This window comes from Chaetomium strumarium (assembly GCF_033439665.1).
Source record: "Chaetomium strumarium strain CBS 333.67 chromosome Unknown B0T15scaffold_7, whole genome shotgun sequence".
Taxonomy (NCBI): Eukaryota; Fungi; Ascomycota; class Sordariomycetes; order Sordariales; family Chaetomiaceae; genus Chaetomium; species Chaetomium strumarium.
Genome location: NW_026944435.1, coordinates 2,130,488 through 2,153,807, shown reverse-complemented (window position 1 = coordinate 2,153,807; position 23,320 = coordinate 2,130,488). Strand labels below are relative to the sequence as shown.

The 23,320-nt window shown below is 56.5% G+C and overlaps 7 protein-coding genes across 7 annotated transcripts; 1 reads left to right on the top strand and 6 right to left on the bottom strand.

Annotated features, from left to right (window-relative positions):
• Positions 1 to 436: 436 nt before the first annotated feature.
• On the bottom strand, positions 437 to 3,894 carry B0T15DRAFT_310298 (uncharacterized protein). The gene is made up of 2 exons (XM_062863917.1): positions 3,849 to 3,894; positions 437 to 3,740 (listed from the first exon to the last, which is right to left on the bottom strand). The coding sequence occupies exon 2, from the start codon at positions 3,479 to 3,481 to the stop codon at positions 551 to 553; it is 2,931 nt and encodes a 976-aa protein (XP_062718353.1). The 5' UTR covers positions 3,482 to 3,740; positions 3,849 to 3,894; the 3' UTR covers positions 437 to 550.
• Positions 3,895 to 4,264: 370 nt separating this feature from the next.
• B0T15DRAFT_310276 (uncharacterized protein) lies at positions 4,265 to 6,298 on the bottom strand. Its single transcript, XM_062863916.1, has one exon. It carries the CDS (start codon positions 5,963 to 5,965, stop codon positions 4,466 to 4,468), a length of 1,500 nt encoding a protein of 499 aa, XP_062718352.1. The 5' UTR covers positions 5,966 to 6,298; the 3' UTR covers positions 4,265 to 4,465.
• A 457-nt stretch (positions 6,299 to 6,755) lies between these two features.
• On the bottom strand, positions 6,756 to 9,578 carry B0T15DRAFT_310214 (kinase-like domain-containing protein). The gene is made up of 6 exons (XM_062863914.1): positions 8,575 to 9,578; positions 8,420 to 8,501; positions 8,003 to 8,350; positions 7,490 to 7,949; positions 7,349 to 7,436; positions 6,756 to 7,286 (listed from the first exon to the last, which is right to left on the bottom strand). The coding sequence occupies exons 1-6, from the start codon at positions 9,427 to 9,429 to the stop codon at positions 7,011 to 7,013; spliced, it is 2,109 nt and encodes a 702-aa protein (XP_062718351.1). The 5' UTR covers positions 9,430 to 9,578; the 3' UTR covers positions 6,756 to 7,010.
• A 2,882-nt stretch (positions 9,579 to 12,460) lies between these two features.
• On the bottom strand, positions 12,461 to 13,772 carry B0T15DRAFT_514593 (Tricarboxylate/iron carrier; the record flags this gene model as incomplete). The annotated part of the gene is made up of 3 exons (XM_062868133.1): positions 12,461 to 13,213; positions 13,275 to 13,503; positions 13,669 to 13,772. The coding sequence occupies 3 exons, from the start codon at positions 13,770 to 13,772 to the stop codon at positions 12,461 to 12,463; spliced, it is 1,086 nt and encodes a 361-aa protein (XP_062718350.1).
• A 315-nt stretch (positions 13,773 to 14,087) lies between these two features.
• Positions 14,088 to 16,516, top strand: B0T15DRAFT_505583 (uncharacterized protein). The gene is made up of 3 exons (XM_062867532.1): positions 14,088 to 14,688; positions 14,783 to 15,293; positions 15,359 to 16,516. The coding sequence occupies exons 1-3, from the start codon at positions 14,297 to 14,299 to the stop codon at positions 16,205 to 16,207; spliced, it is 1,752 nt and encodes a 583-aa protein (XP_062718349.1). The 5' UTR covers positions 14,088 to 14,296; the 3' UTR covers positions 16,208 to 16,516.
• Positions 16,517 to 17,117: 601 nt separating this feature from the next.
• On the bottom strand, positions 17,118 to 18,519 carry B0T15DRAFT_497028 (uncharacterized protein; the record flags this gene model as incomplete). Its single annotated transcript, XM_062867235.1, has 6 exons — positions 17,118 to 17,733; positions 17,790 to 17,844; positions 17,908 to 18,006; positions 18,068 to 18,229; positions 18,303 to 18,321; positions 18,502 to 18,519. The coding sequence occupies 6 exons, from the start codon at positions 18,517 to 18,519 to the stop codon at positions 17,118 to 17,120; spliced, it is 969 nt and encodes a 322-aa protein (XP_062718348.1).
• A 1,729-nt stretch (positions 18,520 to 20,248) lies between these two features.
• On the bottom strand, positions 20,249 to 22,145 carry B0T15DRAFT_562471 (uncharacterized protein; the record flags this gene model as incomplete). The annotated part of the gene is made up of 4 exons (XM_062870579.1): positions 20,249 to 21,030; positions 21,102 to 21,132; positions 21,217 to 21,858; positions 22,005 to 22,145. 4 exons carry the CDS (start codon positions 22,143 to 22,145, stop codon positions 20,705 to 20,707), a joined length of 1,140 nt encoding a protein of 379 aa, XP_062718347.1. The 3' UTR covers positions 20,249 to 20,704.
• Positions 22,146 to 23,320: the final 1,175 nt, after the last annotated feature.

Sequence of the window (23,320 nt, the reverse complement as noted above, 5' to 3'; positions counted from 1 at the left end):
GGAGTTTGTTAAATGCCATACACATACACATACACATAAACATACACATACACATACACAACAAGACCGGAGGGGATGAGGGGGAGAGCGGGATGCAGGGCATACGTGCATAAAAGTGTGGCCCTGGCTAGAGTATGTATATATATATATACCTTGGGATGCGTGGATGCTCGCTGTACGGAGTATACCACATGAGTTAAGTACTGCGCTGCCCTCAAAAGAGAAATACTGTGTATTCCGAATTGGCGCCACAGATCGATCTGCAATATCATCAGATAGATGCATGTGAGGCCTGTCCCAACCATCTTCTCTATATATGCCATAGTCTATCCCTCTTTCCAAGCCCCCCTTTTCCTTTTCTCATCCCAAGCATAAGGTATCCGCTTATTGTACTGTACATACGGTAGATACAAACAATCAGATGGTCGGTCAAACCAGAATACACTGTTCCCACCGTTCTATATTTCACCAAGTAGTACTGTACCCATTCAGCCATAAAACCCAAGTCGCACTCATTCAGAACCGAAGAAGAAGAAGAAGAAGAAGTTTATCACTCTTCATCAGCTTGCTCCGGCTCCTCAACCTTCAACAACTCCCTGAGTGCCGGCAAGAACTGCTTGGCCTGCTTGAACTCGCCCAGCTTAACCCGCATCATATCAAACGCGAACAGCACCTCCACATCCCTCCTCTCCGTTTTTCCCCTCTCCCCATCCTCCCCATCCTCACCATCATCATTGCTACCAACCAGCTTCGCCTCATCGATGACAGGCAGCTTGGGATACCGCTGACTGAAATGCGTCAGCAGGATCCGGCGCGCCTGCATCTCCCGGCCCACCCTGATGGCATCCGACAGGGTCGAGTGCTTCTTGGCGTGCGCGTCCCCCGCCAGCTCGTCCTCGAACGTGCACTCGTGGATCAGCAAGTGCGCGCCGCGCCCCAGCTCGGCGAAGGGCGTCGAGGGCCGGCAGTCGCCCGAGTAGGCGATCTTGAGGCCCGTGTCGGGGAAGGTTAGCACCCCCGCGGTGGCCTCGTAGCAGTGGTCGACGTAGACGGCCTCGATGCGCGGGAGGCTGGTCGGAAAGGTCGGGTCGTCGTCGAAGTCGGCGTCGTTGAAGTAGGCCTTGGCAAGTGTGCCGGGCTTGGCGGAGGAGCCCGCGGCTGCCGGGCGGAGGTTGGCGTGAACCAGGCGGTTGTTGCTGCCGCGGAGCGGCTGGACGGACTGGAACTCGCGCACGAAGGACTGGTAGCGCGGCGAGGCGATGATGGCGAGCTTGCCGTCAGATACTTGAGACCAGCGGTCGACGACGTTGATGGTGCCCAGGTGGTGGTCGGCATGGGCATGGCTGATGTAGATGGCCCGGAGGTCGCGGAGGACGTCGTCGGCGCCCTGGAAGCCGAAGCTGCGGCGGAGCTGGCCCAGCGTGTTCTCGCCGCAGTCGAAGAGGTAGCTGCCCCAGCCGGGGACCCGGACGAGAATGGCGGACACGTTGCGGTACTTGGACGGCATGGCCGAGCCGGTGCCGAGCGGGATGATCTCCGTCTCCGGGCTTGGAAGGTCCCGCTGCGAGGTCTCCACCTCGGCTAGGAACTCGGGCTTGGAGATAGTCTGGCGCGCCGTGTTGGCTAGCTGAAGTACCTGCGGGGTGTGGGTCGCCAGCTCCCAAATCGGCTTCCCTGTGTCCATCAGAGGAACGACTCGGTCGGTGAGGAACCCCTGCTTCGGAGCAAGCTGGAACTTCAAGCCCGATCGCGCAGGCTCGGCGACTGCTCCTAGTTCCCTGTTGACGTCCGTCGGCGGCTTGGCATCGAAGACCGGGAAGGGAAACCTCTGCTCATCAACGCGGTTCATCTTGATGAGCTGGCTGGCCGGAGATTCCAGCGCCAGGAGATTGGGGCACATGTCAGGCCCGAGCACGATGTGCTTGATGGACGGGCGCGCTTGGATGAACTGGTGTAACCGGGGGTCCTCGAGAGAAATGCTTTCGGAGAGGATCCAGTACATGGTATCAATACCGTTCATGATCTCGGGGTTCGACCACTCGTGGCGACTGACCAGGTCGTCTATTACTTCCGGAAACGGGATGTCGACAACCGCAAAGCCATGGCCCTCGAGCGTAGCTCCCAGGACCATGTCCGGAGTGACGGTAATACCGTCTTTCCCAGGCACGCTCTGGCCTGCTGTGAGCAGCTTGAAATTGACCTTCTCGACGCCGAGCTCCCTGGCGGCCTCAACATTGAATTTGCCACGCCGCGGGTGGCATTTGACGACGTAGCACATGGATGCCCTGGACGGCTCCGTCGAGGGCAGATGCTGTACTTTAGAGGCAGGCCACGGAAGACGTACAAAGACTTTCATGTTCGGATCCGGGGCCGACTCGGCGTCCGGACCCTGGTACTGTTCCAGGTGACCCTGGTCGTTCCTGATGAAGATCTTGGCCGGCAGTTGGACCTCCCGGAGCGGCATCTCGCGCAGCGTGTCCAAGTTCCACTTGGAACAGAACATGTCCCTGACGACGGCCTCCCTGATTGCCTGATCGGCCTCCTCACTCGATCCTGCCCCGGCGTCTGTGTCGGAGGACGGGCTCAGCTTGCGCTTCTTGGGCGACCGGGGCTCAGAGGTGCCGGCGGCGTCTGACGTTTCGTTCGATACCGGGATGGACCACACGCGGATGTTTTCGTCTTCGTAGTCTGGCCCGGCCTCTTTCTCGCCCGATCTGGGGTCGTGGCGAAGCTCCCTGGGATAGACGGGCAGCGCCTTCCGGAGGATGAAGGGACGGGCGGTCGCTAGCATGTGCACCAGGTTCTTCCCGCCGTGGATATTCAGATGTGCCGCGAACGACGACTTCAGGTCTTTAGCCTTCTTCCCCTTGCTACGTCGCTCCTCGTTGACTTCCTCGAGAGCGGCGACCGAGGTGGCCTTGAGATCGGCGAGTGTGAGGATCATGCCGAGCAGGCCGCCGGTCGTATGCCAGTCGATGCGGCCGCTGAGGAATATGTCGCTGATCTTCGCGAGCGACACTTGGCGCTGCACCATGGTGCGCTGCGTGCCCTCGGCCAAGCGGCCGAACAGGTATCGGCGGTTGTCGAAGTGCAGCATCAAGCAACCCCCCGGCGTGTCCGCCGTCGGGGTGCTCACGATCTGCACGTAGCACAGCATGCCGCTTGGCGGATCGAGGACCGTGATTGCTTGCTGGCGGTGCTCTGGATTGGGAACCAGAATGAAGCGGGGAGTGTCCCGCCCGAAGAACCAACCGCGCCTGCACGGCCAGGCAGTGGCGTCCGGGAACAGCGACGTGGGAACTGTGCTCAGCGGCAGCCGCAGACTCGGGCGAGCAATTCGGATTAGCGGCGACGGCCTCCTTCCTCGCGCGTTCCAGTTCGGGAGCACGTCCCGCAACGGTGCCTTGCGAAGCGACAACGGCTTTAGGCTTGTTGGTGTGGACGACGAGACCCGCGCAAGCGTCGCTGCTGCCGCAGACATTTATTGATTATTCGGGGGATTCAGGGTCCGGACACCTCCACCCTCTTTCCTGCATATCAATTATCCATCCGACAACTGACCTGCCCTCGCTTCTCATAGGTCTGGCTTGAAACAGAAATCTGGCCGGTGACTCAACCTCAATCACGCTTCCCGCAGGGACCTCTTCAGCGAGACAAGCATTGATTTTCTCTGACCGCGTCTGGTCCTTCTTTTTGCCCTGCGCAATAACTAATCTGCGGGGCAAATTCTGGCCGACTTGCTTGAATGGGAAAGCGGTGAGCCTCGGGACTGAAGAGTCAAGATAACAACGGGATCGGGGTTAGGGTTGCAGCGGCACGAGGAGCTCCGTCTTCAGGGGGCAACACACCTCGTATGCTGGACCTAGGCTTCCTCTAGGTGCTACACCATCCATAATAAAACCTTTTTTTTTCACCTCGAGTACGGCAATTCAGCATGTGTGAACATGTTTGCTACTTTCTATTTAGGACAAAGTATTCTCAGCGGGTCCTTTTATCAGCTCCGTTGGGCACGAGCACAGTCATGAGAGGTCACAGGTCGGTCTGCAAGATCAAATCGTCGTAAGATAAAAGATACCATAGTACAAGCGAGAGACACTCACTCTATGTATCTGCGGGGTTCCCATTATGTGTGTTTTACTAGGCTAGAGACGGGCGTACTTACCTACCTTACTAGGTAAACATAATAAGGAAACCAAAACTGGCCTGTCGCCGTAAATATGGATACAGGGAGCTGACAAGGTAAGAAGGAAAGGTCGCCTGGTTGGTGTAGCAGACGAACTCTGTAAAAGAGGCAGTCGAGTAACCAGACAGGGGAGAAGGGGGAAACGGGAACAACAGACCCAGAGCTCGGTGAAAAGTAAACAGAGCGTCTTTCCTTTACCTCTCCTCTCGGGTACCACCAGCATTATGCTCGATGTCTAAACAGAAGACAAGTCAGCTTACCATCTCGCCACCTCACCTTCTTTTAGTTCAAGTAGAAATCCGCCCAGTCGGTGCTCGTCGACTGTTGGCTCTGCCGACGGGAGCGCGTCGACCGGGACTGAGATTGGGACTGGCGCTGGTCCAGGAAGATCCTCACGCTCTCGTCATCGTCCAGCCGCACGTCGGTGTATTCGCTAGGGCGCGGTGCGTCGCGAAGGATGGAGCTCGGCCTGTCGACGGCTCCCGCACCAGCGGTGCTGTAGATGCTCTCGCTCTCGCGGCGGCTCGCATTCCGTTGGGTGGTGGTGCGGTGAGTTTGAGGCCAGTGCCTGCGGGCGGGGAGGAACTCCCGATTTGCGTTGAGTTCGGCGTCAGAGTCGACGGAGGTGGAGGAGGAACAACTGGACGAGACGGAAGACGGCCAAATATCCCACTGGCCCGTCTCTTCGTCCCTGCGAGCGGCAGGAAGGTCGTCGGAGCGTCGCGCGCCATCCAGCCCGAAGGCGGGATAATTGTGGGATGGCGGATGATCCCCATACACCTTGACCTGGGGCATGGGCACGCCATCAACCACCTTCGCGCCCGCCGGCATGCCACCGCGGTGCCTACTCTTGCCCCCGTCCTCCTCCTCCTTACCCTTCCTGGCCCTTCTCTGCACCTTCCTCTCATGCATCACCCTCCGAACATTCCTCACCTCTTGTGCAAGCACATCACTCTCCCTCCTTATCGCGGCCTCCACACCCACCCCGCCGCCAAACATCTCCATCCACGCCTCCACAAGCCTCAACAACCTCGGCTCCTTGCCCTTCGCTCTGCCGAGCATATTCCCCCGCAGCGCAACCAACACCTCCCTGCGTCCCCCCACAACGGCCAACACACACGCCGGGCAGCCACTCTGCACCTTCTGGAAAGTATACTTGGGCTTGGTGCTGCCGAAACACCGCTCGAACTGCTCGGAGGAGAGGTACAAGCTGGCCACGCCGCTGAGGACCTCCACCATCCTTTTCAACTCTTTCCGCGCCTGTGCCGCCGCCGCCGTTTCGGAATTCTGGTGATGGTGGGAATGTGCGTGGTGGAGGCGACGACGACGACAGGAGGAGAGATACCCCTTGAGCACGTCGCACCGAACCGAGACCTCGGCCGCGAGGAGTGCGAAACAGTGGGTTAGCAAGTCGGCGTCGAGCTTCTTGTGGGCCGGACATAACTTCATCCCGCCCAAGATCGGGGAAGAAGAAAGGTGGCTGTGGTGGTGGTGGTGGTGGTGGTGGTTGGAGCGGAAGAGTCTGGTGAATGAGTGCGAGAGCATGGCGATGGCGGTGGTAGTAACGGTGCCGCGGGCGAGGAGTTCGCTTGAGAGCGTGGTTATGGTGGACTGCTGGGCGTCGAGCCATGTTTGCGGCAGGACGGCCGTGTTGCTCTGGGAGGGGGAGGGGGAGGTGTACGCGGCCGGAGGAGGAAGGGCGATGCGGAGGAAGGCGGCGAACTCGAGGAGAGCTGAGCGGTCGAGGGTCCCGAGGATGTCGGCGTTCAGGTCTAGTGCCATTTTGGTTTGGGGTTGCGCTTTGTTCTGTGTGAGTGAGCTGGGTTGAGTGAGTCGTTGTAGATGGACGTCTAGACGGGGTTCCGTTGCGAGTGACGATCGTCCCAAGCAAGAGATCTAGCCGGCGCTGGTAGATAGGTAGTATTAGTAGTCTTTAGCACACAAAGAGCTCAAATCAGTGCCTATGATGTTCAGTTCAGTTACGGTTCCAACCATGTCTGTCCATACGAGCATGGTCTTCGAGGGCGGAAAACAGCCATGGGCTCAAAGGGGGTGATAATGAACAGCGGCCTATGTGGTGCGAGCCAGGGAGAAGCCGTGGACAAAGCCATTCTAACATTGTACGGTCTGCATTGCAGGTGAGTAACAAAGACACAACTTTAGAAGCTGGATGGGAACTGACTGGGGACACCGAAACCTCCACTCACCTCTAGAGCAGAAGGGGGACGAGACCCCTACAATGCTGGGCTGTTCTCAGTCAGTCCCAGACGCAGATCTCTCCCCGAGCAAGCGCAGTCGCGGTGCCAGCTATGCTTGATCGGTGCATTCAGTCATCGCTGGAAGATGTCACGCCTATATACGTCCAGCCTCCGCCTGCTGCTGGCGTGTGGGGAAGCCCGCTTCTATGACACTGGAAGAATCTCCGGCGGCCTTGTCCATCCCGAATCATTATGATGCCTGTCTTATAACACATGGTTGACGATAACTGGATACCCATCCTCGTCCTTGCTTCTCGTCCTTCCATTCCATGTTTGCGGGTCCAATAGAGCGACACGCAGACGGTGAACCCATAAGTGAGATAACATATACCGAAGAAAAAGCTCCCCGCCTGCTATGATAGCAAAACTTGCTGCTACGCCGCGAAAACCAACGCCCTTTAAATTCCCAAGGTTCAACATCAACTAATATGCCCCACTGGAAACTCATGACAGTTGCGCATCGTTATTTTTTAGAAGCTCTTTCGGCTGTTCAATCACCCTCTGCGCTCGCACTCGGTGATGTGATCAAAGTACCGATGTGCTACGGTCAATGCCATCATCGTCGGCCGTCACCTTCGTATCGCCCGCCCCTCCATGATCGGTGCATGCCCGGCCGCCTGCGCGGCGGCAAGTCGGGCTGCGGACAATTCTCGCTCTCGCGCCTTCAACTTCTCAGCGCGAATCCGTGCCGCTTCGGTCCCATCGTCCTGGGGTGCAACTTCCCGAAACCAGGGATGTTGCAGCGCCTGCTTGGCCGTGATGCGCTGAGCAGGGTCATAGACGAATATTTTCTGAAGCAGATCCAGGAATTGCTCGAGGAATTTGTTCGTTGAAGGAACGATATCCTATCAACGTCAGTCAGTAAATCTGCGATGCAATGAGGAGTGTGCTTTGCTTTATAACCTACCGGAAGCCTCTTCATCGCTTTGACGAATCTCCTGGAAGCCCGGGTCGTCTCTGCAGTCGGGTAGTCGAGCTTGAGACGCTTGAAGTACCTGGTGCTGTATTAGCCCCCTGTTGGGTCTGAATCGCGGTTGGGATAACGCACTTCGACGCGGGATTCCCGCCGTTTCTTGTCATCCGGTTGACCTGGTGGACTAAGGACACGTCTATCCTCTGGTCGACCACGGCCTCCATCATAGCCAGATGCTCGAGGTTATCGTGCGTCTGGAAGAGGGCGTCGCCAGTGAAGAACTCGACCAGGATGCAGCCGATGCTCCATATGTCGCAGGGGTAAGACCACCCGAGGCCGAGGATGATCTCGGGCGCCCGGTAATGGCGAGTAGACACTACGGACGAATGGTATTCGTCCTGGAATGTAGCCGAGCCGAAGTCGATTAAGCGTATCTCCGTGTCCAGCAGTACCTTACGTTGACTAGCCGTGCGAGTGTTCGCTGTACTAGACGATGGTATTTTCCGGTTGTACGTGAAGGTCTGGTACTCGTTGTGACACAGGAGGATGTTCTCCGGCTTCAAATCCGTGTGTATCAAATTCAGATCATGAAGAACTATCGGAAGTCAGCGACCAACCATAAGAGTCTCCGACGAGGGACTTCCTTACAAGCCACACTAGTGAAGAGCTGCCGAGCGAAGCTCTGGATCTGGCTGTTTGGGAAAGGAACGAAGCTGTTGCTCTTGAGAAAGTCGAACACACTCTGGCCGAGAAGATCCATGACGATGCAAATGTGTCCACGGTAATCGAAGCAATCCCGAAAGTGGATGCACCGGTTCCGGTTCTCCTCATCGTTGGCTCTGAGCGTCTCCAAAACCCGCAGTTCGATCTTGCTCGCTTCGCGGTACTTTTGCACAGAGCGAATGATCTTGATGGCGACCAACTTGTCCGACAGTCTGTCCCTTGCCTGCACGACCTTGCCGAATGTGCCCTGTCCGAGGAGTTTAACCATTTGGTCTACGAGTCCGTCAGTTCCAGTCTTCCCAGGCGGATGCCAAGTTCCTAATGCCTTGCAGGGAGGCCTACATCGTTCTGTCAAATCGTTGTCAGGGACAACAATGTAGTGGCCATCGTCATCGTCGACACGGATGTTCTTGCTATGCGGCGGCTGGCGGCGGCCGAAGTGTCACAGTCAGCGGCTATGTCACCGTAAAAGAGGGTGACGACAAAAAAACACTTACGTCCGGTATGACCTTGATATGCACGTCCCGTGCTTTTTTGGGAGGAGACGGCGGCGGCCGATAATGGGCAAGGGCGTCGTTGGCTATTGCGGCCTCTCGCCGCCTTGTCTCGTTGGCGATCTGCTGCCGGGTCGTTCTCTTCCGCTTCTGGCCAGGTTGCGTATCATACTCGTATTGGCCGTTAGATGACAGCGAGCCCAGGGATGTCGCTGCCGTTGTTTGGATGGCCGAATTTGTCCGATCGCTCGCTATTGTAGATTTGCTTGGTGTGTGGGACGCGGCAATGGCACTGTGATGCACGGGGTCGAACGGCGTCAAATCATCGTCTCGTTTGCGTTTCTTCATTGACGAGCCATTGACGCTGCTGTCCCCGGCGACGAGTGTACGCCCGCTCAGCGGCTGTGCCGAGGAGCTTGCGCCATTCAGCTGCTCTGGCTCGGGCGTGTCTTCAATGACGATGACTTCCTTGGGCAGGCCATTCTTGTAGAATGTGTCCCAGTCCGGCCGCCGCCTCTTGCGGGGAGGCTGCGTCTGTGCTTGGGCTTGTACCTGGTGGTTTGCGGGCGGCATTGTGGTGAAGAGTTGGTCAGTTTCCTGCGGAGCAAGTCTCGAATGGTCCAAATGCACCGCGGCTATTCCATTTGCCGATGCGTGGCTCGCAGAAGACGAGTAGCCGGGCGATGGGTAGGCCAGACGAGAGACCGGAGGGAGTATAGGGTTGGGCTGCCGGTACGAAGAAGTATTCGGCTGGGTATACGACGGCTGCTGCTGGTGCTGGTGCTGGTGGTGTGGATAGCGGAAACGGTGGCCGCTATAGTGTGGCAGCGTTGCTGTGGCCGTGGTTGGCGTCGACATTGTCCCGCTCTCGCTGGTTCGCGACTGGGATCCGTGTGAATGCGAAGAAAGTACTTCGCGAGATGGTGAAGGCGAAGATGAGGGCCAGAGGCGCGGCAAAAGCGGAGGTGGTAGCTGGATCACGTTTGGTGCCAGCGGATCTGACTGGTGAATAACGTCAGGTCGTTGGGGGCGATTGAATCCTGTCTTCTCCCAATTAAGGGAGCCCTGTCGCGGAGGCTGTGGCCTTCAGTCGCTGCTACAGCTGTAACCAGAACTTGACGACGAAGCTGACATTTGATCCAAAGGACCGTTGACAATGTGCGCAACGGGGGGCACCATCCAGAGTCAAATGGAGAAGGAAGATTGTCACGATTGTAAGGAGGTTCGCCGCGTCCTCACGCCAGGGACGGAGGCGGGAAACGATCCTGAACCCTTCAAGTGGTCTGTGTGTCGGGTGGCTTCGGACCCAGTCTGCGACTCTGCGACGCTGTGTTGTGGGTGGCAGAGCCTGGTAGCCCTTGTGAAAAGGGAGCCAGAATTCCGCTGTGGCCGAGGGTTGCTTTGATTGGGGTGTTTCGCTCGAGGACCGACGCTCGCGAGTGTTGCAGCCAAAATTCAGGTTTGCTTTGGGCCAACTTCTCTGGAAGTGCACGCTTCAATTCAGCCCTCTACGAAATTCAAAACAAGCAAAGGCAGTCAAAGTTCATGTTCGATATTGAACCACTATCTAGACAATCGCACCTTCCAGCCAGATGGAAATTAAAACACTATTGAACGTTGGCTTCAAGCGGCCAGTCGAAAAGGGAAGCCGTCAACAAGGAAGCCGTCGCTGCGCCTGCGTGATGAAAGCAGTCAGCACCGAACCTCAGGTTGTGTGGGGCAGGTTCCCGGCCACAGTGCGAGAATCGTGATTGTCCCGACTTTCCGGTGTTCACTCTCGCTGTTGGGTGATCCATGGTTCGTCTGCCATCAGTTTACTGGGACGACAAGGGCAACGATACACTACTTGCGAGCCTCGCTGCCGTGCGGGGTCTCGCCCAGGGCCAAGTGACAGTGTTACTACTATTACCGATACTGTATCATCGTCAGATCAACATCGGGGTCCCTCTCAGAGGGGCAAGCCCGTCAATACCGATTGGATAAGTGGCGTGGTTTTGCCGACAAAGCAGTCGGTAGCATGCGGTCGTACTTGATGCCGAAGATGAATCTCTAACCATTTGCATACTATGGAAGTAAGTAATGACCCCGTTGCTCAGCTGTAAATGCTTGCCTACTGGGAGGCAGAGCTGTACTCGACGGTCCCGGGACACTTGCCGATTACGGAAGTAACTTACGGGGTTTATTGAATACATCCAATGGTAGGTAACAAACATTGCCTTCGACGGTGCCCTGCGTAAAGGATGCCCTGGCAATGCAGTAATAAATAACTAATAAGGGTTGTCGCAATGTTACTGGACGTTCCTTGTCATTTCATACGGGCTTTCAGCTGCCTCTGTTATTAGGTCCCTTGGTTATCGTTACCGAATTTCCGATTTGAAAGATACCATCCGTACACTACAAGTAATCGGAATAATAACGCAGAAGATCAGACATGAGGCGATGCGAGATGTAAATAGAAAATAGAAACGCATTGCCGTTCCATATAGTATATATTACGTATAGCGGTATTCTATTTCCCTGCCCGCAACCCAGGGCATGATGTGAGGTTTTTTCGTCCGCGGGCTGTGGAAAGGGCTGTGGGATCCACGACTCGGGCGCTGCGAATGCGATCGACTTCAACCAATCGCTCTCCCCAGGTGGAAAGAAACCTAACTCGCGCTGAGCGAATGGAGGCGTCGCAATGGCTCAGCCCTCACTATTAACTACTAGTATATAGGTAACCGGTTCCCCTTGGAATGGGCCGTGCCTTGGCCTGATGCTCTCCATTTTTTTACCTGGTAGTGTTGACGGTTGAGCCTGCCTTGGCCCACCACGAAGCCCAGGCACTGGAGCCCCTTCCTTCATCAATGATGCAAGAACTGCTTATAGTATGTGAATTCTGCCTGACATTCAACTCCCTACGGAGCACTGGAATGGAGATAAGCATCGGTTTGGGTGGGCAGTGACTTCATCTGCGTCCCGCCCGTCTCGCTCATTGCGGGTCATTGATGGAACAGTCCGTCGCTCCCGCACTGATTATCGTAACACGGCCTAGGAAGGCAATTGGGAAGTACCTTACGTATAACCGGCTGACGTTCTCCGAGCATCAGGCAGCCGGAGGGGAGACCCTTTGTTGACAACAGCGTCCCCTCCGCGCGATTGGCGTAATAGGGGTTGGCAGTGGGATGTATGATGCGTTCGTGCTTCTTGCGCGGCGCATTGAGTCCCGCTGGAAGCGAAATGATGTAATACTCCGTTTCTCTTGAGGGAATAAGCAGCCTTTTTTTTAAGGGATTCCTGTTCTGTTTTACCTATTTTAGCTTTGTCTCTGGTTGCTTTGGATCGCCGGACGGAGTACCGCAGCGCGGACCCCCTTTTAGATGCGTGAAACAACCGTACCGATTGTTTCCAGCCCCGACTCAGCCCTGGCAGCACTGACTCGAAATAAATATTGCCGGGTCCCGGTTTCAAGGGAGGATTACCGCTCAGAAAGTGTCTCTTCAGCTACTGAAATGATATGCGCGAGACGCGGAACCTCGATCTGTTGCTCACTGACTACCTACCTTAAGATAGGATATGCGTTATATATCTGTTGCTGTTGAAGCAATAACCACGGGTCGCGGCGCTTACGAAACCACTTTCTCACAGACGCAGCTGCTTAGATCTCTGGGAACAGTAGTTTTGGCTCGAATCGATCCCACTTTAGCAACTCCAGGCCTTCTATTCCCATTCGCCTTTCCCCTGAATCCTCAAGCTATGCTATGCAGCAAGCTCTACCCAGGCTGCCTTACGCATTAGCCGCTAACCGGGCCAAATATTCGTACCCGATATTTAACGTCTTGAATCTCGCCGCAGTAGTGCCCCAACGCCTAGAACAGATCCCACCGATATGTGCACCGTGTCCCACCTTCTAAATACCCCTATTGAACTCAACCAGACCTGCCTCTCCACCCCGTCCATGGAACTCCTCCTCCAGACTTTCCGCGCGGATCTTCTGTCTCTGCGGGAACGCAGCCAGCGCCAGCGGCAACGCAACATAGCTGGTCAGCAGAATAAGGCCCAGGTTGACAGGGGTCGTGTAGCGCGGGTTCCTCTTGAGCCACTCCGTCCTCTGCAACCGCACCAGGACCAGGGGCGGGATCACCATGATGGGCGAGCTGTTGAACACGCGGCTGGCGGCGGTCTCGGCGACGGCGATGGTGGCGGCCTTCTTGCTCTTGCCCAGACTCTCCGTTGCCGTCCCCTCGCTCTGCTGCTCGGCACCCGACTTTTCTGCAGGTGGAGAAGCAACGGCGCTTGGGCTTGGGCTGGCGACGCCCTCTGACCTGGCGGCGGCCTTCGTCTTGGACACGACCGGGAAGACGTCGATCCCCGTGCGCATTTCCTCGCCGCGCATGAGGAAGACGTTCAAGGCACCCGCGCTGGCGACGGCGGCAAAGGGGACCAGGCGGCCTAGGATGAGTCGCGTGGAGGGGGTGAGGCTCTTGAGGCGTGGGACGAGGCTGTTTAGCCCGACGGCTACGGAGCAGGACGCGGTAACGGCGAGGAAGTAGGACTGGGCGATCTTGGACCACGAGAGCGGAGAGGACTTGTTCGAGTTGGAGTAGTTGATCGCAACGTTCAGCGACTGGTTGGCAACTTGCCAGGCTATTGTCCCACGGTTCTGTGGGGGAGAGGGACGTGTTAGCCTGCTGGGCCGGGGAAGGGGAGCAGAAACAACGTACACCGAGACCGGGGGTCAGCATGCCTGCCGTGACGACCAGGTTGGACAGCACGAAGCAGGACATGCGGAAGGGCAAGAACACGGGCTCGCCGGTATCCGGGTGCAGCGTTGAGTCGACGATCTTCTTGGCCCTCCATAGCTCAGGCGTCATCTCCTTTATTTGGCCCGTCTTGTATGCGATCAGGGCATTCTTGGCTTGCTCGAGCCCGGTGCGGCCGACGAACAGAGTCCTGCAAAGTGGACGAGGTGGTCAGCCCTTGTTCATACATCAAGTAGGCTCATGGGCTCCCAAGTTCATGCTCCAGAGAAGCCCGAGGGACAGCGGCGTTTACGTAGTGACCGCGTACCGAGCAGAGCGCATCCACCCTCTTCCCGCGCCCATTGAACGTTCTCACCTCGGGTCTGTGATCCCAACGGTATGCCTGACCCGGCCCCAGTATGTACTGAGGTCGTACTGGGATTCGGGAAGGGCCCGGCCGCCTGGGAGGGAAGCCGACATGTTTGCGACAGGCCTTCGCAATCTCCCGCAGTCTGGACGACGGAAGAAGTTATAGCAGCGCCCAACTCCGGGTTGAAGTTGCGAAGATAATGCCCTTTTTGTCGCCTTTCCCGAATTAGCCGGTTCTAGCCGCCCGTCTCCTGCAATTACAACCACCCTGATATTGTGCAGGAAACGAGGGAGGGCGGTGAAAAGTCGCCGTCGATAGCGGCTTGAAATTGACTCCGACGTCGGTGGGGCTAGGGGTTTTTGATAGCGGATCGCGGGGCAGGGCGTTCCTGCCTGTGATGGGTCGACAGGGGGTTCCGGCGCTGTCGGGTTGCCCCGCTTACAGCCGGAGCTGGGCATACGTAAAGGGAACAAGATCACAGCGACATGATCCGACAGGAGAACTTCCAGGTTATCTAGATGCCAGGATATCGGGAAGTTCCACAGAACGTGTGCGCGGCGCCATGTAAACAGTATCACAGCGATACTGATCCAATTCTGTCAAGAACACCGCTGGTTCAAGTCCTTTGCTCGCAATGCCGTTTAGCCAGAGGCTGCTACGGCGGCTGCCCTTCTCGGAATCGACAACACCGCTCCAGGCGCTGACGTATCTGCTGGGGATCTCCCTGTTCAGCATTTCGTTCCTTGTCTTTCTCAACAGCAGTGTCTCGTTCGTGATCACAGACCTGATTGGCATCAAGCATGGTGTGGGCGATATCGTGGGGACGCTTGGCTTTGTCGACGAAGTAGTAGCCCTCGTTGCGTGTCCCATATGGGGCCTCGTCTCGGACCGCAGCGGCGTCCGCGCTGTGGCCGTCACCGGATACGCAGTTATTGGCCTAGCACTGTTCCTCTTTGTTCAGGCGCGCAATGTCTATCCGCAGTTGCTGCTCGCCAGAACCTTCTTCGCGGTTGGCGCTACAGCTGCGTAAGTGTCCCTCCGCCCGTGAAGGAAGGCAAACAAATTCCGGGATGGCAGCGGACAGGACATGGTGTACTGATGAGTCTGCATATCCTCTCAGGGCCACTATGGTGACTGCCATTCTTCCATCCCTAACGGACGAGACCGGTGCAGCCGAGAGTACACGCAAGCCATCATCACCAAGTGGCAGGCCCAGTGTCGCCCTCTCTGTCGACTCCGAGGCGACTATCACCCCTGAGTGCTTCCAACACGAGGCCAGCTACTCCCCGCAACTTGGGGGCGAACCAGCCACGGGCTCGGGAAACACGGGGAAGCCGTCGGCGCTGGCTGGCTATGTCGGTCTGTTCACAGGCTGCGGCGCCCTTGTTGCGCTTGGGCTGTTCCTTCCGCTGCCGGCCCGTTTCAGCACTATCGAAGGTCTCACCCAAGCCGACGCAGTGAAATACAGCTTCTACGTCGTTGGACTGATCTCATTCCTGGTCGCAATCTTCGTCTTCTTCGGGTTACGCGGTCTCAGGGGAGAGGAAGGGAAAGGATGGCGGGCGCTTCTCGGTCTGCGAGGCTCAACCCCAGAGGGTGCAGGTTCCGAGGCGCCACTCGCTCCCAGAAACGTAAGAACAAGCTCCCTCACTCCCAGCATGCATAACCGAGAACTGACAATGGTCCCGCGCCACAGAAGGTCCTCCCCTATTGGCACCTCCTGAAAGACTCGATCACCCTAGGCTTCACCGACTCGGAAATCGCCCTAGGCTACCTGGGCGGCTTCGTCGCGCGCGCCTCGACCGTCGCCATCTCGCTCTTTCTCCCACTCTTCGTCAATGCCTTCTTCATCCGCAACGGTTTCTGCCAGGGCTCCCCCAACGATCCATCCCCCGAGCTCAAGAAGGAGTGTCGCCAGGCCTACGTTCTGGCCTCCATCCTGACCGGCGTGGCCCAGGTCTTCGGGCTCGTCTGTGCGCCCCTGTTTGGCTACCTCTCAAGCCGGACGGGCAGGGTGAACTGGCCGATCGTGGTGTCCACGGTCTTTGGGATTGCGGGCTATCTCGCCTTCCCGCAGCTTTCGAGCCCAGAGTACAAGGATGTGGAAGGTCGCGGAGGAAGTCCGGTTGTGTTCTTCCTCGCTGCGCTGATCGGGATCAGCCAGATCGGCGCCATCGTCTGCAGTCTGGGTTCCCTGGGCCGGGGTGTGCTGAAGGTTGACATTGTGAATGTGCTGACCACCCTTGATGGCGACCAGGAGACGCTGATTGAGACGGCCGATGGTGAGAATGAGACCGCGCCCTTGTTGGAGAACCCGGCCGATTTGCCAGAGGATACTGTATCGAGAGTCCGGCTGAAGGGGTCGGTTGCTGGCGTCTATTCGTGGTGTGGGGGTGCTGCGATCCTGCTACTGACGAAACTGGGAGGTTATCTGTTTGATTCGTGGTCTTTAGGCGCGCCGTTCTATTTGATGGCTATTTTTAATGGGTTGTTGCTGCTCGCAAGTATTGGGATCGATATTGGGCGAGCTGCGAAGAGGAGATGAGGCCTGGGCTGCAACAAATGGCCATAGGGGTTATGTATGTGTAAGAACGAACATCAGGCCAAGAGCCTTTCGGAACTAGATGCGCATTGAGACAGAATCCCAAATGCAATTCATGAGTATGGTCGGTTTATGTTGTGAACCAGATACTGGATGCCGGTCCCGGGGTACAGAGCCAACTACCAGTAGCTGCATTCCTAGTCAGAATTCCCGAATCTATCATTCAGGTGGGCAAGTCCGTAATCATTATAATCCTTCATTGTCTTCGCTGTCACTGACATAGGATGGTCAGCGAACTTTTGCTTAGGTAGGCGGGCAAGTCATAGTAACTGGGCATCAAGATGGTTACAACTCGAGGTGGCCGACGGGGTAATGTGGACTGATAAGTCTTCCCAGAGTACTTACATGTTACACCTACATGCTCAGGAAAGATTGAAAGATGAGCGTCTCGGTGCCCTCCCGGGGTACATACAACACCACATTCAACGGACATGGAATGTAGACGGCAGAGATAAACATCTTAATTCGACCGACTATGCCCGTCCGTACAGAGATGTCAGAGAAGACGGTCACCATGGAAGCTGCCGGATACCCGTTGTACTCCCAAGCAGCCAGCCATTTTCCGGAACCACACATGAACCAGGTAAATGTCAGACAAAACCATTTTTTTTGCAGTAACGAGAAGGAACCTTTTCCTTCGTTTTAGTAGAGTTGGCGATGGACCTTTTCGTACGCGGAAAGGTCTGTGGGCATCAAGTTGTCCCGTTTTTTGTCCACGGCCCAATCATAAATGCCGGTTGTCCCATCCGCCCGAGTCCATCGTCGCTAATCCTCTTGCCTCTTGGCCTGGCACACTCCACAACTCTCAGTCTAGTAGCTCGTGAAGAGTGCCCTGCATGGCGCGCGGGGGCGCTCAGTTGCCACCGAGGCTGGGGAAAGCCGCCTCGTCGTTGGGGTTCAGCGGCGCGTTCTCTTGACCGCGACCGCGTCCACCCCGAAAGTCACCGCGGAAGTCACCGCGAGGGGCACCGCGAGGAGCGCCACGAGGGGCACCGCGGCCACGGCCACGGCCAGCGTCGCCACGGGCGCCGCCACGACCACCGCGACCGCCGCGGGTGCGCTCGGGCTCAGCAGCATACCTAGTAATGTCGACATCTAGGAGCTGCTTTTGCTTGCGCTCGCGCTCACGCTTGGCCTTGCCCTCGCGGGCAGCGAAGAGTTCCTCCTCCTCCTCCTTCTTGGTGAGGGGAGCGAAGCCCTTCCACTTGTCGTCCTTCACGCCCTCGTTGGGCTTGCGGACCTTCAATGCGGCCTCGGCTTCCAAGGCCAGCTTCTTCTCGGCTTGTTGAGCCAGGTACTGGTCAAGCGTGATGTGCTTCTCCTCTGGCTCTTCCGCGACAGCCTCGCCAGCCGCCTCGGCCTCTTTCTGCTCGGTTTGGGCGATCTCTTCGCCAGCCTGCTCATCTTTGAGCTCGGCCTGTCCCTCCTCGGCGCCCCATCCTTGGGCAGCCTGCTTATCGGAGTTGCTGCTAGGGAGGATGTTAATAACAATCCATGGACAGCGCGATCTCATGATAGAGCTTACTGAGGAGCACTCCTGGTGGGGTGACGATCACCGCCCACACGCCCTTCACCGCGGCCTGCAGGGTGCATAGTTAGCTATACTGCACCCTATGTCGGACACTCCACGGCCAACCACCTACCACGGTAGCCACCACGGCGTCCACCACGAGGGGCTTCGTCGTTGGGTCTCGCGGGCTTGGCACGGTTCGATTCGCGCCCGGCGTTACGATCGCGATAAGCTTTATAGCAGTTAGTACGAGCATTCCAGCTTAACGCCATGACACCCGGGGGATTGCGCACCAGCTTCGTTGCCGCCTACGGCGGCACCCCGACGGTTGCCGGTCGCGGTAGGGGCCTTAGAAGGAGCCAGGCCATCGGTGTTGCGCTTCGTCGTGTGCGTTGATGTCTTTTCGACCGTCTTCACGGGCGCGGCGGGAGTTGGGGGATACTCCTCGTCATTGCCTAAAGTTAGTTTGTTAGTCTCATCCCGTCGGCGGGGGCAAAGGATCGTCTATCGAGCCTCAGGAAGACCAACCGAGGACGTCGAAAATGTTCTGTAAGCAATCCGGCAAGTCAGTCTCTCATCTAAAGAAGTCGTGGAGCCGCATCTTTTCACGCTTCCCAGCCCGCGATAATTGCGCGATAGTTCGCAGGATACACATTCCTACGATGAAGTGTGGATGGAAAGGTGGAGCGGCGAGCTCTTATGCTCCAGTACATAAGTCAAAACGCACCTGATGAGCGACAGACATCTTGCCGCTGCGGTTGTCGCCTTTCAAGGCGTTAAGTTGATGTTACCACACTCCTAGGTGAAGAAATCGAAATGGGATGGTGGGTGAAGCGATGTACGTCGCGGACGAGCCCTGGTTCGGTGGGCTTGTTTGTTGCAAACTTGCCGGGGTCCACGACGGAATTTTCTTGCGCTGGGGTAAGGTAAGCAACTGGAAAAGAATTGGAGGGGCTTTGGCTTGCACGGCAAGTACGGTGGTGGCTTGAGCTCAAATATGCAGCCATTTTTCCTCTTAGCGCCACCCTACCGTATGATTAGATCACCTTTCCTCATCCATTACATCATTAACATTATTGTAGGCGTCACGGTTGCCTTGCACTTCTTCCTCCTTGCACTTCTTCCTTGACCGAGTCCAATATTATATCTGCAGCTGAAGTCCAAGAATATCAGCAGTAATGCCTTAACAGAATGCCAGTAGGTGCCAGAATGAAGACCATGTCTGCTCGACGCTCACATTGTTCAGTCAGTCTCGACCATACAAGACAATTACAAGAGCTCTTTCTCACCCATGGTGTGGCCATAGCGAAGCACTTGCGCACTGGCATTTGTGGACCCACTCCGGAGAACATCACTTGGACAATTTGAAGACTCGGTTGCCATTTTCAAAATTCAGTGCGCGGGGTAGCTAAGGTTTGTTATTAGGGCTTTCTAGGTTGTTGTTTGTTACCCGACGATAGTGTCATCGCGCAATTCAACGAGAGCCGCATCCACGATGTCATGAAGTTCCTGGAGCCGCCATACTCTCCTACGTGAAAACAATTGCCACACCTCTTCTCAGCGAAGACCCGCGCATCATGACTAATGCCATCGCTATTGCCACTGCCAGCACTACAAGATTACTTCATATGACGCATCAGTCGTGCCTTGCTCCCGCTGATGAAGTTAGAGACACACCTTCGACAACACAGCAAAGCCTTTCGATGACGGCTACACTCGGTTCCACAGCCACTATTGAAACAAGCTATATCTGTATTCTGTCAAATCTTATGTGAAGGGCGTAACCAATTCCCTCATACTACCAAATCCAAATCAAAAGGAAACGACAGGTAGATGGGGAGGGAATGTAATACAAAGCAGCTATGCAGGTAGTGGGAAACCTACCATGTACCCCGCCGCCGCGTCCGGAGGATAAACGGATGATTGAATACATACAATATCAATTTCGCAGCTTTCCGTTGCCACCCATGTACCCGCCGTCCCTTTCAAGAGGAGCAATGAAAAAGGGGAGTTTTGGGTGTCTTCCATATAGTGTTCACAGAACACAAGAGAACACCATCCCATGAAGTGATAAAAATGCAGACGGAAAGGGAGGTGTCAAGTGACTTGAATTTAGAGGCCGAGACGGACGACGGCACGGGGTGTTGTCTCCCTTTCCTCCCCAACCAACCCGGCCACGGAGTCAAGGGCTGATTCCGCTCGTCATCAAGCCAGTACAGTGATAATAGAAATTGCGGGAGGAGACGAGAATAGACGACCGTAACGGTGTCCGCTGGCATGCCGTTGTTGTTTAGAAGCCATCGGAATCGTGACCTTAGGGTCGTCCTCGTCCTTGTCCGCTATTGTGCCGTGCGTCCTCGTCCTCCTCGTCCTATCTCCCAGAGCATGAAGAGCAAAACTTTTGTTGGGCCGTAACAATGCAACGCCGAAAATTTTTTTACACACGATGCCAGCCCAAATGTACGCCACTCTCCCTTGTGGGTATTATTTTGTTCTTTGTCCCCCTTGAATCCGTGGACGTATTGTGGTGAAAGGAAACCAAGCGTGTTGCGAGGCGACAACTCAAGTCTTTCCGCCGCCGAAACTGAGCAGAGATGGGGATCAGTCTTTCGCAAACCCGTTTTTCGCTGCGCAATGCAAAATTCCTCTGGGGTATCTGAAAAAGACTTTTAACCGTTCTCTAAGCCGGTGTCGTGAGGCGCGGGTGTAAATCGTGCCGAATTTTTCGTTGATCTTCTTCTACCCTTTTGGACCTTCCTCACCTCAGGCCCCTTCAACTGCTGGTCTTCGTAGCCCATCCTATGAAGCAAGATTTGGGATCCACGGTCTCCGTGAATCGATGCGGATCGTCGGCCGCAAAACGAACTACTGCCAGCCGTGCCGGCGCTCCTCATTCCTTGCTCCCTCAGCCACGACTCGATCGGACTGGCTTAGCGCATGTTGCTGGTGTCAAACGAGAATTGGGTCGGGAAGGCCATGCTTGCGCTTAACCCGAAGGGATCGAAGTCATAGCTGGGGTCTAGCAGCTGCGTCATCGATGGATAAGTGGGCTGCTGGCTGTTGGCGCCATGGTCGATCGGTGACTGCCCGGCGATGGTATGGCCGGCAGGCGGGCCTGTCGAAACCGGGGATGCCAGTGACATCGGCTGTGGTTCCCCCGCGTAGGATGGTCCGGGATAGGGGCCGGGCCCGCTTGGCGTATCTGGGGTGTCGCCCGGGTCCTCCATCATATCGGCGGCAGCATCGTATTCCTGTTCTGTAGCTAACGCATTAAAACCTAGGACGACAAAGCTCTATTGAATATGCAATGGGGAAAAGAAATGGAACGGGCCAACTTGCCGAGCTGCTCAATGTGATTCTGGAAGGAGGGCGTAGGGTAGAACTGAGTCCCCCCGGAAACGCCCCCTCTCATATGGCTTGGCCCATGGTGGAGACCAGGTACCTGCATTTGTCGGATACCGGGCAGACCATGGAGCGGTGCGAGGTGAGGTGGAGGTGCCTTCATCGCGGTCACAGGCGGCATTGACGGCCGAACGGGGGGATTCATCTGGTCAGATGCAGCAGGAGACGCGCCATGCTGGGAGCCGAAGGAGGTCGTCCCCGCGGGCGAGCCGGAGTGAGATGAAGGCGTCTGCCGGTGCCTGGGTGACAAGGCCGAGGGGTTTGGCTGGATCGGAGGCGGTAACGGGGACACGGGAATGCCCGGTTCCAGTTTCGGCGCAATGCCAGATTGCGACCTGCGGGCGTGATGTCTGTTCAAGATGGCCCGCTGGATCGGCGGTGGTTGCACCAAGTTTTGGGGTACATGAGTCGGGCCAAGATTTGGGCTGCCGGTCTTTGCACGAAGTTCGGCTTGCACATCGATGCCCTTCTCCAAGAGAATGCGTTCCAGCAACGAGTTCTTGTAACGCAGCATCAAACATTCATCAGCGGCATGACGATGAGCGGCCTGCAGGTTGGCCAGATTCTGTTCGTGAGTTCGGATTGCCTCTTCGAGCTGCTTGATGTACTCGGTCCGACGCTCTCGGAAAGCCGCCTGGGCCTGGCGGTTTCTCTGCTTCCTCTCCTCAGATGTGGCATAGATCTACCGGTTGCATTAGCACATGCGCGCAAGCAACAGCTCAGACATGTGCACTCAAGATGACCATAGGATGAGATGAAAGGCGTTGGGAGCATGCCCAGGTAGGAAAGGGTAAGACGAAGAATCGGGCCGCGACACTATAAACGTACCGGTTTGCGACCCCCTTTTCGCTTCGGTTGTTGATTTTCAGCCGGTTGCTGCGGAGGCGCAGGGGGGGCCTCTCCTTCCGGGCTTGACTCCATTGAATCTTCGCTATCATCTTTGGACGGGTCTTTCTTGTCGACCGACATCTTATCGGACATATCTCTGACTGTCCGAAGAAACGGAGTGAGAGCTTCTGGTCCTCCTGCTAAGGGGACCCTTTCCAAGGCTTTCCCACCACCACCAAAGGCCGAAGTTGTGATGCCACCAGCTACCTAGCGGCTACCACTACCCTGTGCCACCTTGACACTAGCGGGCGTCGGCCCTGTAAGCGGGGCAACAGCAGTGGTGCGATGCGAGATGTCGAGCGCTGCAACCACCTGAACCACCGTTCGGGTGCAATGGGTCGACGGCAGAAGCTGACTTGCTGTCGCCCACGCAACGCAAGAAAATATCCGAAACAAACGCACCGGTCCGGAATTAGGTTATCTGAACGTCGGATCCAGGGTGGAAAGCACCAATCAGTGCGCCACCTGAAGGAGTGTTTGCGTTCGCGGGATCCGGCAGGCTGGACCGGGTCTGTGATCCGTCCCGGCGATAAGGCAAGGCTAAGATCGAGGCGGTTCCCCGGATTTTGTGTGTCAAAATCAGATTGTCGAGGGCGACGCTGGAAGGCCAGAGATAAGCAGAAGGTCGATGACAGGTCGAGAATGTGTCAAGAAAAGAGAAAAACGGAGGGTTTTATGTAATGCAATGTCGGCCTAGTGTGGGAGGGGCCCGCTGACTGCCCAGGGTCAAAGGAACAAATAGCCAGGTGCAGCCACCGAACCTAATCCCCGGCTCCGATGCTGGGCTGAACCAGGTCACCTGGACTCTTCTTCTCCTCGGGCCAGATCCTCGCTCAACACGTTGCGCTTCCCGCTCTTTGCGTCTCCCAGCTGGACGGTCCAGAACCGAAGGATTTAAAATCCGGGTCTCATCCGTGCGAATCGTGGTTTTGTCGGTGGCTTTTAAGGAGCCATGCGATCTTGTTCGGCAGCACGTCCGACTTGCGGTTCACAACTTCCGACTCGTGCTCGTCCCTGCCGGTCCATCAGCCGATGCCCAGTATCCACCCCATCCAGCCTATCCTACCTAGACAGATGACCTGCCGTTCAGAAAATGCCCACCTGCGGTGCCGAGCGAACGAACGGTGATGCCGGTTCAGTCGACCTGCAGATTCGCAAATCGAATCGATACCCTTGGGCACCTTGACTGGCCCGGTCAAGGTGTGTGGTCCCGCTTCGCGGGAGGGCCGGCTTCGGTGGTTCTAGCTCGTTGGCTC

Excerpts from the sequence above, each read along its gene's own strand:
- B0T15DRAFT_310298 (XM_062863917.1), bottom strand. The coding sequence starts at position 3,481 with ATGTCTGCGGCAGCAGCGACGCTTGCGCGGGTCTCGTCGTCCACACCA.
- B0T15DRAFT_310276 (XM_062863916.1), bottom strand. The coding sequence starts at position 5,965 with ATGGCACTAGACCTGAACGCCGACATCCTCGGGACCCTCGACCGCTCA.
- B0T15DRAFT_310214 (XM_062863914.1), bottom strand. The coding sequence starts at position 9,429 with ATGTCGACGCCAACCACGGCCACAGCAACGCTGCCACACTATAGCGGC. Across the intron at positions 8,502-8,574 it reads ATATCAAGGTCATACCGGAC|CCGCCGCATAGCAAGAACAT; the intron begins GTAAGTGTTTTT and ends GGCCGCCGCCAG. Across the intron at positions 7,950-8,002 it reads GCTCTTCACTAGTGTGGCTT|TTCTTCATGATCTGAATTTG; the intron begins GTAAGGAAGTCC and ends GACTTCCGATAG.
- B0T15DRAFT_505583 (XM_062867532.1), top strand. The coding sequence starts at position 14,297 with ATGCCGTTTAGCCAGAGGCTGCTACGGCGGCTGCCCTTCTCGGAATCG. Across the intron at positions 14,689-14,782 it reads GCGGTTGGCGCTACAGCTGC|GGCCACTATGGTGACTGCCA; the intron begins GTAAGTGTCCCT and ends ATATCCTCTCAG. Across the intron at positions 15,294-15,358 it reads CGCCACTCGCTCCCAGAAAC|AAGGTCCTCCCCTATTGGCA; the intron begins GTAAGAACAAGC and ends CCCGCGCCACAG.